This window comes from Megalopta genalis, chromosome 2, assembly GCF_051020955.1.
Source record: "Megalopta genalis isolate 19385.01 chromosome 2, iyMegGena1_principal, whole genome shotgun sequence".
Classification (NCBI taxonomy): Eukaryota; Metazoa; Arthropoda; class Insecta; order Hymenoptera; family Halictidae; genus Megalopta; species Megalopta genalis.
The window spans coordinates 18,155,801-18,169,968 of NC_135014.1; the positions used below are offsets into that span (position 1 = coordinate 18,155,801).

Below are 14,168 nucleotides of genomic sequence, written 5' to 3' on the forward strand. Positions count from 1 at the left end.
TCGAATGGGACGGGCCGCTATAATGAGTCTCTTCTGTCAAAAACCTAGCATAATACAGACGTCGTGACGTAACGAAGTGCGAGAGTTATCAGTTAACCTGTCATCCGGGCGATTTTTCATTCACGAACCCCCGGAGAGTAGCCTGAGATAAAGAAGACTAATACGACAAAGATTATGTCACGAGGAATGTAAATACAACATAGTTTCGGCTACAACATAAATATTATGACACAGAGAACAGTGCGTGTACGAAGAAGAGGAGGAAAGCGAGAGAACGAGTGCTAGCGACGGGTTAATTAACCCCTTAACGTGCACGCTCGAGTTAACCCGAGCGCGCTAAACTGGCCAAACTGTGCACACTCGAGATAATTCGAGCGGCGTTGTACCTTATGTTGCTATAATTTTTCACAACTCGAATGCAATCGAGAATTGAAAATAACAATGTGGAAGCCAAAAAAAAGCAATCGTTTTATTGATGTTTATCATTTACATGGGATTGTAAGCTTACTTATCCAAGTATAAAATATATCCTTTTTCTACTTATCACTTACGACTTATCTCTGCCTTGCGAGCCGCTTTCCGACAGCGTATTCATATTCAGATTCTGATTCGCTCATTTTTCAATATATATTTTACTAAAATATAATGTAAAATAAAATATAATAATAATAATAATAATAATAATAATAATAACAATAATAATAATAATAGTAATATTCTGAAAATTAGAAATCATACCAATTGTATAAATATCCATTATTTTTGTATTTTTCTAATTTTCTCGCCAAGACAACGTTCTAAATTGTGTTTTCCTACATTAAAAAAAATTTCCTTTTTTTGGCCGGCCTTTTTCAAAAAAACTGTGCATTAAGGGGTTAGTTTCTCCTTCGGCGAAACGTTACGCACAATTACGAGCAACGAGTTAATTCGTCCCGAGTGACACATATCTCGAGATTTGTGGCGCCACACGCGCGCAGTTACCCTCTACCGGAAAGTTCGGGAAACAGAATCTGTTGGAATCCAGCGGGGACGAGTTAACTCGTCCTCCCTGAGTGAACAGGTTGACTTGCGGCGCGGAATAAATTAAATGGTAGAATGGCTGGACGCGCGCGACACTACTATAGAACGAGCGGAATGCGTTCTGTAGACAGAATCGGCAGCGAATGAAGCGAAAAGAGAACCACAGCCTTGTGTGTTTCTGGTGCAGCGAGTTCGCGCCGTTGGACGTCACAGCTGTGTGCTGCACGTGTAGTCGCCCTTTGACGCGGGAACGAAGTGCAGTCGAAACTCGCGCTCGGCCACAAGCGGTTCATCCGAACAAGTACCGATCGATCGAACGATCGATCGATCGGCATAACCCGCCGGCCAATTCTACGTCGATTTGAACAGTCGGATCCGGATGAATCGAGGTGACGTTGCCTATTTGATTTACACTCTCGAACCTCGCCGTTCTAAGTTCAAGCGCACGACCTCTGGTTGCACCTGCGCTCTCGCGTTAACTGTCAACCATCGCGTCACGATGTTTCGCTTGATTTACGTAGTTACTTGCGCGCCGTTCAGTGATTTACATCGAAATTCGGCCGCTTTTACGGCGATACGGCGTCGCTCCATGCATTCGTTTAAATGTAATTGAGCGTCGGACGTAACAGTGGTTCAAGATGTTCGCGGGACAGCTTGTGCACCATAATGGTGGATAGCATGGATGCAACCAGCAGGTACAGTGAAGGTAATTTAATACTGGCGACGCGGTCGGGTCTTTGGGCCCGCCATTCGGGGCCAGTGGATTGTTAATCTATAGAGAACCGATCCTGAATTTACCGAGATTTGATATTATTATTGTTCGTTGTTTATCTTGTGATGGCGAAAGAGCTTTGTATTTTTCCCGTCGCTGTTAGCTCCATCATGATATTCACAGGAACTGAAATATTTGCGGCAGTAGTATCTTTCTCGTGCAATGGATCGGTATTTGTTGCACGCACAATATCGACTCAAAAGTTTTTTCGTTAATCTATAGAGAACTAATCCTGAATTTACCGAGATTTGATGTTATTATTGTTCGTTGTTCATCTTGTGATTGTGAAAGAGCTTTGTATTTTTCCCGTCGCTGTTAGTTCCATCATCTTGAAATTCACAGGAACTGAAATATTACGGCAGTAGTATCTTTCTCGTGCAATGGATCGGTATGCGATTTGTTGCACGCACAATATCGACTCAAAAGTTTTTCGTTAACCTATAGAGAACTAATCCTGAATTTACCGAGATTTGATATTATTATTGTTCGTTGTTCATCTTGTGATTGTGAAAGAGCTTTGTATTTTTCCCGTCGCTGTTAGTTCCATCATCTTGAAATTCACAGGAACTGAAATATTTACGGCAGTAGTATCTTTCTCGTGCAATGGATCGGTATTTGTTGCGCGCACAATATTGACTCAGAAGTTCTTTCGTTGACATCGTTACTTTGTCTCGTATAACTTTTCAGTTACAAGCTATCGATTGAAAACGTTCTTATTCCGTGGTTCGGTACATTCTGGATTAATTGGTACGTTCTGGCTATATTTTTAAAGACAGTAATCAGCGTCGCTCCGAATTTCAGTGTTTGTATCCAGAATAGTTTTAGCCAAACTCTCGCTGACTGGTATAATAACGTTGAAAAATGACGGACGCCTACGTCTGCGCAGCGACATTCGAGACCAATCGAGCGGCGTGTGAAGATTGAATTTCGATGAGAAACGTTGCCCAATGATGGAATAAACCAGATGTTACACTTTGCACTTGCGGCGACGGTTTTCTCAGCTTCTACGCAACAAGTTGGCTTCGGCAGATACCATGCGAAAGAGTTTACGGAAAGTGTCGGCGGCAGGCGGTAGTAGTCCTTGATCGATAGTTGCCGCCCGAAGTTAAAAGAAACTTCGTTTCTCGAAAAGGGTCTCCGTGTGCACGGTCTCTAATGATCGATGAAAACGTTTACCGGTCGTATCGGATCAGTCCCTCCACCTGTGTTCTAGCGAAACTTTTCGCCGTCGTTACGTCAGCGGGGCAAAACGCTATCAACGGGCCCCGTGATTGGTAGCGACGAAAAACGGGTTCGGCGGTCGCACAATCTCCCGGTGAAACGGGTTATCGGACTGTCGCCTCCAGAGCTCTTATCGGCGATCAACGGGACATGCGCTGCGCGTGGCGGATAATTACTATTTTTATTCGCGACGATTCGGTTAGTTCCCCCCCACTACAGACGTAGTCCACCGTGTTTCGTCCTGGGGACCGCTCCTAGTCCTGCGGAACGAAAGTCCAAGTCAAAGGTTCGGGTAACCTTGCAAATATCAGTTGCCATTTCTTTATGCAGTGGACTTTGACAGCTGCCCATTTCCTGTTGAATTGTGCTGAAACGGTTGTTTCATGTTTTACCGTGTGTGTCCATCCATATTCAATTGGTTTCTTTGAAGAATAATAAACGATTGTCTTTCTCTTGAACGCGTTGTTCGTTTGCCGGAGCCATTTTCAAAATGTAAAACGCAGGCCTACGTTCCGTATTGTCATTCTTTGAAGACTGAATGTCAAGTTTGACTCGGGTCTGGGCTAGATCGGAGATCAGGATCAACAGGTCTCCTAGGTATCATGAAATTTCTAGTCCTTTATATATCGAGACTGCGATCGTTCAAAGATTGCGAAATTGTTGCTCGGGGTCAGAGATGTACGAAAACATTATTGCTTCTCGTCAGGTCACCTTGAAACTTTTAAGAATTGGCGATCTCCATAGTGCAAGACCAGGAGTAAAGATTTTTCTCCTCGAAGCTCAATAGTTCGTACATCAGGATCAATTTCAAAAATTACCATAATTGTTGCTAAAGACTAAAAAGCGGAGAGGAACATTGGTTCGTTCGATCAAGTGCCGGGACTCCTTTGAGCTTCTTGAAATTGGTACAATTTCCAAAATGGTTGCCCGAAGTCTAAAATGAAGAACACTGGTCCACGTAATCAGGTGTCCTTTGCAGTCCTGGAAATTAGTACTTCCTTAGATCATAGAATTAGAACTTCAAAAGCTGAATAGTTCCCCTATCCGAACGATTTTCAAAGCTCCTAAACTACCCTCCAAGAGCCAGAAAGGCGGCGCAGGACATTGATCCACGTGTCCGGATAACTTGTTCCAAGAAACAGCGAGGTACGTTTCCGAGAGATCATCGGATCATCCTAGCGCCGTTTACAAGATGACTATAGATCGCCGATAGAGTACGCCGATGAAAAAAGGACTTGGTTCTAGTGGATCGGACCTTGAAGGCGCCCGAATTCCAAGGAATTGGTACTTTCTACGACAGGCGATGATGCCCAACGAGCCGATCCTCTCTGCTTCTCGGCGGACCAATCTCGCATTCGGTCGTTATCGGTGACCGATGGCAGCCGTGCACGCCCGACGCTGCGACGGGACACGCTGATCAGGCGGCCTGGCTCTCTCGTCTTTAGTACACGCGCGCCACGCGGCCACGAACACGCGCGCGTTCCGCTCCGGTCTGGCTCCCGTTCGCGGCATTCTCGTCCTGCCTCCCTGGAATTTTCGGCAGTCGGTGACAGTGGCTTCACGAGGAAAGGTAATCAACCGACCTTAACGTTACGGGTTTAACCGGACGCGGTTCTTGTCGCGGGTACTCGTGCGTTTCTCGAGCCTGCACGCGTGTTCCTGCCAGTGTGTGCACGCGAACGTGCCGTCGGTGCGTCTATGCACACGTGTCGAGGTTGTATTCGTCTGTCGGGACGCTCGCGCGCACTTCCCGCCTCGAGCCGGGCGCATGCGCGCTCGATCGCTTCCCTTTGCACGTGGTCGCCCACACACGTGCGCGATTTGCGGCTCCACCCGAGCCGAGTATGCTCGCTCATCTGTCCAGGAAAACTGCCATTTTTCTGCTCGACTTGGCTCGAAAGGTTACCGAGGGTTTGATTTCTCCCGCTTGGGAATTTCGCGCTCGCAAGCTTCGCGATGCTGAGGCGTCTGTTTTCCTCTTACTCGACGCGGGAACGGTAGAGTGGCGGATGCCTGGATCATGCAGCTGGTGAAATGTCTTTACGAAGTTTCTTGTATGTTCGGATCGAAGTTTGCTCTTGCGCGGGTATTGAAAAGTTGTGCGATCGAAGCAGGGAATTGAAGTGTATTTACGAGGAGGAATTCGGGCGATTTGCTTAAGATGTTTTTACGGCAATCTGTAGGGATTGGATCAGTCGAGCTTAAGTAAAAGTGTTTTGGATTGTTGTGATCTCTCTATGAAGCACTCTAATTGCACGTACACATTTTCGTGTACCGCAAGCAAAAGTATAGTTTACAGAGATGAAGGATACACAGTAAATTCTCCGTGATTGACGCTCAGCTTGGACACAAAAATGAACAATTTAAGAAGAGAAGATACGATTATTAGAACCTTGCGACTCGTTTTTATAATTGTTGACAATCGGCAGTTGTAAAAATATGCCGCGAGGCACGAATAATCGCATCTCCTTTTCACAAATTGTCCATTTTTGTTTCCAAGCTGTGCGTCAATTACGGAGAATTTACTGTGTTCCTTATACTCTGGAACGAATTGTTCGATTACCAACTGTATTTTTTTTAATGGTTTACTGAGCTTTTATTAAAAATATGTAAAGTGGCTTATAAACAAGGAAAGAGAATCCTGGACGACTCGATTTCCCTATCAAGATTGAATCGAACTGAACCTGCTGGCTTTTAAAAGCCACTGGGACGTATGATCACATAAACATGATAAAATTGAATGTATTAATGTGTTGCACAATTTTTGTTATAATGTAGGGCGGAGAAACTTGATCGATAATTTTCCATGGAAGCGTAATATCATTCACTAAACTATAACAAAATGTGAAACTGTAGGTAATTGTCAAGCATACGTGCAATACAAACCAATCTTCTTTCGAGTAGATTTATTCATAAATTCTTGCGCTAGGATACCGAGGCTCAGGTTCATTAAATTATCAGCCGGTACATGTACCACAAGTTTTCTTTAAAATTAATTATTCTATGCCAATGATAGAAAGTATTTTTCGGTGAACAATATTTCGGCGCACCGCAGAATTCTGTTTTCTCCAGAACGTTCTGGTTTCCAACCGCAGACGGTTAATCTCGTATTCGTCTGTTGTTTCCCGTGTGTACACGTGTCGTGAATTTTTTTCCGGTCTTGTAAAGTCGTCTTCGGCTTCCGTCCGTAATCTGGCCGAAGCCACCGAACTAGATCCACGATTTCCGTAAAAATTTGAAAGTCAATCGAGCCGTTGTCCGTCGCCAAAGCACAGTTTTTATTTCTATTAGACCGAGCAACTTGGGAAACGAGCGATAATTGCACGTCCTCGTCGAGTGACGGGGATGCATTATGTACATCGATCGTGGAATCGAGATACTCATTCATCGATTCATCCTCCGATCGAAGCATAAAAGATTGAATATTATGTTCCGAAGAACGAACTTTTGAATCTCTAAGTGCTTTCGTGTGTAAAGAAACCATCGGTAGTGCATTGTGCTTTTAGACAATTTTAATTTGGCCTTTTTAGAACATTGTTTAGTCAGATTTGATTTAATCAGGTTTGATGACAGAGATACAGTGGTCCACAAAAGTGTTCGTACACCTTTTAAAAAAAGCATTTCAGTTATCGCCTAGTAGACTAGTCTCTCTATCATCTGAACAAAAATCAAGTCGTTTAGTTCAGTTTTGAAAAATTTATTGCGTTTTGAAAGGTGTGCACACGCTTTTGTGGGCCACTGTACGTACTTTTAAAGTCCACTTTCTAACTTAATTGCAAGATACAGCAACTACACAGATATTTATTTTTGTTCTGAATAATTTTAATCAGCTGAAAATAATAGCATTGATGCTTTGAAGTTCGCAGTCCACTAAAATAAACTAATTTCATTGAAATGAAATTTGACTTTCTACTTCCTAAAATTATTATTGTTCTCAGACTTTGTCTAAAATCTGCGATGGCTATTTAACTATTTTTAGTATTTTTGAGAGTGAGGGAAAATGTTGGAGACAGAATCGTGGGAGATTATTGGAATAAAATTTTATGCGGGAATTACGTTTAATAAATTCTTTGAATAAAATCTTATTCGAGAAATATTTCGAAAAAATTTGTCGAATAAAACTTTGGAACTTTAACAACAGGAGGTAGCATTGCAATTTTTTCCCGCTGTTATCCGCTCGTTTCGTGTAGCAAAGAACCGATCCCCGGGCCTTACCCCCATTAGAATGTTCGAAAACCTTTAAAATTCTTGGCGTTCCCTTTGTTCTGTTCGCATGGGTCTTGGCCCTCCCAGAAATTCTAAGAAGAACCGTGGATCCTTACGCTGTCATTCACTGGTAGCATGAATGAGAGACTCCGAGGCAGTCGCAGTCGGACAGTTATAGGATCGGTGGGTCGAGAGAGACAGAGAGAGAGAGAGAGAGAGAGAGAGAGAGAGAGAGAGGGGTCACGTGCTGGGGCCAAAGTTCGCGGGAACTTATCTGCCGATTCGCTGTGCATTTATTTACCAACATTCGCGACCCGGGGCTGACTCAACCGAGAAGAGCGAGCGGGTCCTGAAATGGCTGTAAACAGGCCAATAAACCACGGACATCCCCGGTTGGGGGCTACTCGACTTCCCCTTGCCGACTCGGCCGCCCCTCCAACGTGGCGGTCCTTTTATTCGTCGGGCTTGGCCAGGTCAGGGGAAACCGAGGAAACGGTAATCGACACTCTGCAAACGCGTCAGCTGACTGGCGTTGCCTTTATCGAGCATTTTTCTTCTGCTTCCTCTCCCCTGTTGAAGAAGAAGCAACCGAGGAATAAGCGACTCAGTTACGTCTTTAATAGATACCGAGTGTGCTGAGGTTCGATGTTGTCCGCTTGCTTCTTTTTTTATACGTTCGCTGTTGTGAATTTGCGATTTTTCAAGTCTATTGATCGGGCAGCTGTTTCGGCGAGTTTTCAATTTTATGGAATCCTGATGAATCGTTGATAATATATATAAATATATATATATTATATAGTATATAATATATATATATATATATATATATATATATATATATATATAAATATATATAATATATATTTATATTTATAATAATATATATTATATTATATATATTATTATTATTATTATTATTATTATTAAATATAAATATATATTATCCTTGCGTTACTTGGGATTGTGGTAGCCATTTGCAGTACGATTAAGTTGGATATTTTTGTGATGGTATTTAGCTGCTGCAGTAGGTATTAACGATGCTTTGCTGGAGAAAATTAACTAGAATATTGCGTTTATAAATGTCACATGTTTCATAATTGCATAAAGATTCTCAATCTAGATATCACTATTTAACCAGTTAGCTGCTGTGCCCTCGTTGAAAGATGTGTAACTAAAATGTGTAGCAAAAGATAAGCGATGTAGCAATGATTAAACAAGCGTAGTACTTTGTCCACACTATACACACAGTTGTTTCATTACAATTAGTGACATTCTTTATTCGTTCGTGTTATCTCGTTTTGGCTTCAAAATATTCACAACATCTTACTCATGAATATATTTTAGGTTTTACTAAAAATCGCAATTTAAACAGCAAATTGTAACTACTTTTTACGCGCGACGAGCATACTCGTCGTGACACAAAATATTGCCATTTCTTCACGACGAGTATTCTCGTCAGTAACAGCTAGACTGATGTATGGGAACGTTCTAAACAAACGGTTCCAGTGGCACAGAATCTCGAATCCCCGAAATTGTAGAAAAACTAAGAGGCTGAGTGCCTTGTAATCGAGCTTATCCACTTATCTAGCAACATGAACACGAGATTCTGGCATTGTTAGTTTCGAGGACCAGAAATAAGTATCACGATCAAGTGGGGTCGTCTTCCTCCTATGACACGATGATTTCTAAGTTGTTAAGAATCGATCGAACCAAGTTCTCGTTTGCTTTTTGTTCCCAACTAGGCTGGAGCTGGCAATTTTCCAAAAGTATGTAGAAATCGCTTAGACCAAGTTGTCGAATTATTTCTTGCGCGTTAGTTGAGAGCTAGCTTTCTCTAAAAAATTGATAGGCATCACTGAGACCAGGTTTTTAAATTATTTCTTTTATGGTAACTGGAAGCTAGCAAGTTTCTAAAAATTAGTAGAAATAAATGTTACCAGGTTTTCCAGTTATTCTTTGTATGCTAGCTGGGAACGAGCAATCTTCCAAAAATTAGTAGAAATTTTGAAGGCCAACTTTTCGATTATTTTTCGGATTCTTTTCGATTATTCTACTGATTATTTCTAATTAGCTCGAAGCTGGAAAACTCTTCTAAAACTAGTAAAGCAATCTTCCAAAATGATTATATTGTATTTCTAGGCTCATTTCCGAGCTCCGGAATAGAGGACCACGTCTTCTATGCTCCATTTTGGATTTTAGATGGTCTGCGACACCGATAATCACAATGTATCAGGCTTCTGTGTTCTGGCCTCTCGATACACATTTCTAGGCCCCCTCGACGGCCCGTGTCGAGGACGTGGCTTATCGCCTAAACGGATCGAGGATCCCCGAATCGCGACTCTGGTTTGCGCAAACAGATAGCCGTGCTGCTAATTACATTGTCGTTCGACTCGTCTACAAATCGTGGCTAGATCGCCGCGTCCGATAAAGCTCCCCAGTTTTCGGGACGGCGACCGATAAGCCTGAAGAACGCGGTTGAAGAGTTGTGCCTAGATCGTAAAGATTCCGATAACAAAATTCCTGAGGACCAACGTCGGGCGGAAAATTCAATTCACCGTTTTATCAATGTAGATTCTATCATCGAAATTCTGTCGAAAAATTAGCACAGCGATGGGAATTTATTTACGTCATGCGGTAGAAAACAACACAAAAACTGATCTGCGTTTATCGACCGCGTTATCTCTTTCTTCTTAATCGTGCTCGCGCTGTTGGCTGCATTTTAACCATTCACTCTCTCTTTCGTGTAATTACATCATTCCTTTCTAAGAGCTAGCGAAAAGAAACGTAAATAATGTCAAACATGGTAACTTTTGTTCAACAGAGAACACGATGGACTGTGGATCTTTATGGACAATAAAAATGTCCCGCGTGAATTGCAAGCAACAACAGCCGAATAAAACTGTTTTTTAAAAGGCTGGTGAAAGGGAAGGTACACAGTGTCAAAAATAGTAAATTTTGTTCCGCGGAGAACACGATAGACTGCGAATCTGTATGGAAAACAAAAATGTTCAGCGTCAATTCCAAGCAACAGCAGTGAAATAAACATTTCTTTTCGATCTGCATTTTCGTTGGTCTTTCAACTGCTCTAATAAATGTCACCAACTCATTTTTATTATAAGTACAATAAATATAAAACCCAGTCAAATAATTATACAAGTGTTCGGAACGATTGATCTAGAAGAATCTCGTTCGCTCGCACCGAGTCAACATGTAATCAAGTCTCTAAATTAATCATGAACAAACTCGGGCAGCTGTGGCACAGGTTACATTGAATTTCGCGAAATCGTATTATAAATTCAGAGGAGGCTCGCGAACAATGTGTTCATCGATCGAGCAGGTGACAAGGTCGGAATGTTTGTGCACGGTACTATTCGGTGGCCATTCGCGCCCTCGAGATCTCGCGGAGATCCTACGCGGCGATTAATTACGATAACAGGAGCCACTCGTGCGCACGGCGGCTTCCTTTTCTCGAGTATTTACGAAATTCCCGGCCTGCCCAGATAAACTCGATCCCGTGGCCATTATACTTCTGGGCGCTGCGACAATGCGACAATGCCGCAAAATCGTCGACGTCAAGAGCCACGCTGGTATTTATACGTACACGTGCAAATATTGGCGCCAGCCGTCATCCGATCCGTCATGGGCGTTCGTCGTTTCAATATTTATTTGCCACGATATAATTTTCCATTCGATTGTTGTCGCAAGTGTTGCAATAACTGCGAAAGCACCATTTCCTGCGTTGATTTTGTCTGTGAAACTATGTCATTGCCTGACTTACTGTCGATATTGCGTCATTGATGGTGCACTCGAGAGGAAATGACGGAACATGTGCCATTTTGTGGCGGGGATCGCTCATGGCAAAATTAAAGTGAAAATATAATCAATTTTTTGTTAATATACAGCGTGAATCGCCTAATATTTTCATCTGAAATGTCTCAGTTGTTTTTAACGACGGTAGAAAATGTGTAAGGTAACAAATAATTGCTCCGGTGGGGCAGTTATTACGTCATAGAATTGTTGTTGCTTTTTTTTAAAAATGGGATGATGCATTTTCATTAGTGGAACTTTATAGCTAACGAAAAGATAAATTCAACCACTTACAAATGTATCGACGTTTTAATGACCATTGAAGGAGTTGTTTTTCAAAAGATATGGTAATTACACATCTGTGTGTGTATTTTACATACGTCATAAATGCATGCAAACCCTCATGGTATTCATGATATTATTATCATTCATGATATTATGATATTCATAATATTATTATGATATTATTATTATTACCCTCATGATATTATTATTGTTGTTTATGTACGGAAAGACATGCTTCAATCAACGGAAATGACGAAATTTTGGAATTTTGCAAGCTTTTAGGAAACATTAAAGTAACCAATTAACCAATTTGTTAAACTTGAGTATCAGAAAAGAAACTTTTATGGAATAATTAAAGTTAGCTGGAAGAGACGCAGTGATTTTAATGGTCGCGTTACAGGCAGGATTCGAGGGATTAGTGTAATATCGCGGTCATCTCCGTCAACGATTTCACGGTAATTAAATATGTACGTACTAACGACAGATCCGGTTGGTCGATTGGACGCATCTTTGTCGGTGGATGGGCCCGTTCACCGCGTTAGCCGGTATCAATTAACGTCGCATGAAAATTCAATTGAAAACCTGACAATTTTCCAATTAAACTCAATACACCGGGCTAAATCGAATTGAACGAGGAGCGGGCCCCTAACGAGGTCTTCTTTCCCGCCATCAATACGAATAGTTTGTTTCCGCGGCGTTTCCAGGAAGACGCGATGAATGCTCGACTTCGAGCGATCCTGCTCGCTTCTTGGATCGAAATAAACGGACTTCCTCTCGTTAATAGATACGCTCCATTCATCCCTGTATCGATACAGTGCAGAACCAAGTCTTCGACGTAATTCGCTCTTTTCTTTATTACAACATTACGTCGACGAATCGTCAGTTTCCATTTAGGCCTGTAGTCATTGTAATTAACACTTTTGCTGTCGCTGGCTGTTTAGCAGACTTTTGAATGGCGATGATCAATAACCCAGAATTTTTTAATTCGTTTGTCCATGGCAAATCACAAGTTCATTCGTAGACGAATGAGTTATCTCAATTAATTTATTTAGAAGATAGTCAGTGAGAATGATCTTTAGAGGATGCTTCATGAGAATATTATTTAAAACATACTTTTTGAGAGTACTTATTATTTAGAAGAGTATTATTTAATATATGTATACTTCATGGGTATGGGATTTACAAGATTCTTAATGAGAGTATTATTTAGAAAATACTTTATAAATATATTATAAAGAAGATATGTACTTCATCAGAATATTATTTAAAAGATACAAATGTGGACATTATTTGACCTCTTGCGCTGGAAATTTGTCGATGGATGTCTGTAGCGAATCCTTTTAAAACAGTTATTTACGAAATTACCAGTATGTAAAAAATCTCTGTTATCAATTCTGTTCGATACGATAAAATTCTACACGATGCACAATGCAACGAAGCATTTTTTATATTCTTATTAGTTTCATTATTTATTTATTTTCTTGGTTCTGAACAAAGGGGACGTGTATAGTACAACATTCCAGCGCGACAGATTAAGATCTAATAAGTAGTAGACTACCAATCTTACTGCAGAATAAAGATACAGTAATTTCTCCTCAATTCGCGCTCAGATTGCGCATAAAAATGGACGATATTTGGAAGAGGAAATAAGATTAATCGAGCCTTGTGGCTCGTTTTTATAGTTGTTGACAATCGGTAACTATAAAAACGAGCCGCAAGGCTCGAATAATCGTATCTCTTCTTCCCAAATTGTCCATTTTTGTGCGCAATCTGAGCGCGAATTAGGGAGAAATTACTACTGTATACTGTAACTGTAGAGAAACAGAATTCACGCAGAAATTTCCATCTTCTTCGATCATCTCGATTATTCTCCGCCATAAATGCATGACAGCCAAACGAATTACTCGATAACGAAATTATCTCATAGTTTTTCGACAAAGAAAGCAGAAACTATAAATATTTGCAAGAATTTCGCGAAACTCAGATTTCGTTGCCAAACCTGTAATCGAAGACATTTTACGTAATCAGCAATTGCAACGGGTGGTTGTTAATGAGCGTGCTGGTCGGTTCCACTTGTAATCTCCAATAATGGGAATTTATTTTTACGAATCTCCATTAATACCTCGATTGTCGCATTACCCCACATATATGACACGATTCTTGACCCGAAGTTAAAAACGACTCTCCGCGGTAAGAGAACGCGAATAAATCACGCGTAATCAGAGAATTACTGGACGCTGATTAAAGAAAGCTGAATGAGTAAGTCTCCCGATAAGTCAGCCGACTTTATTGGTTCTAATGAGTACAACATGCTCTAAAGTCGAACGAACAGATTTATTTAAGTAGTAATCGCGAAGTGTAATCGCGCGAAGAAGAATGCGAACTTGGTACCATCTCTTTGGCTATTTTGTAATTGCTACACGGTCTCTATTGTCCGAACCTTCGAATTCTTTGTTATTGAAACACGTTCGCGTGCATGTAGATCAATTCAAGTAAGTCGATCTTCGCGCAATATATTGCCACAAATCAGTAAGTATTTCAACTAACAATGTAGCTAAGCTTATCTGAACGCTCATATTTCACTGATTAGTTCGAATAACAAAGGTTGGCTCGTAAGAAGCGACCAATAATAAGTAGACTTTGGATCTTTATGCAAAATACAACTTGTGTCTTCATCAATTGCAAGACATTGGAGACGAATACAGGTATCATTATTTCTTCAATCATTTTAATAAGTTGAAAGTAATGCAGGATTGGTCTGCGTTAGAAGATCTGTCACCTAAATGACTCGAATACCGTTTCTTCTCTATAAAAAAAATGTTTCAAAGATAAGTCATGGGGTTTTGAGTGGGGCATA

General features: G+C 41.1%; 1 protein-coding gene across 5 annotated transcripts in view; it reads left to right on the forward strand.

Annotated features, from left to right (window-relative positions):
* LOC117219368 (monocarboxylate transporter 12) overlaps positions 1-14,168 on the forward strand; it is a 53,992-nt gene that overhangs the window by 1,984 nt on the left and 37,840 nt on the right. Inside the window, exon 1 of one of the 5 annotated variants that reach the window (XM_076518635.1) lies at positions 1,132-1,409. The exons of 1 other annotated variant lie outside the window; for it this stretch is intronic. Coding sequence is in view for 1 of the 4 variants with exons in the window: in XM_076518628.1 (XP_076374743.1) it covers positions 1,687-1,715 (29 nt within the window). In the remaining 3 variants the exon portion in view is untranslated. Of the gene's footprint in view, positions 1-1,131; positions 1,410-1,453; positions 1,727-4,428; positions 4,584-14,168 lie in introns of those variants that run through there. 3 more of the 5 variants (XM_076518628.1, XM_076518631.1, XM_076518632.1) reach the window with 3 other exon arrangements.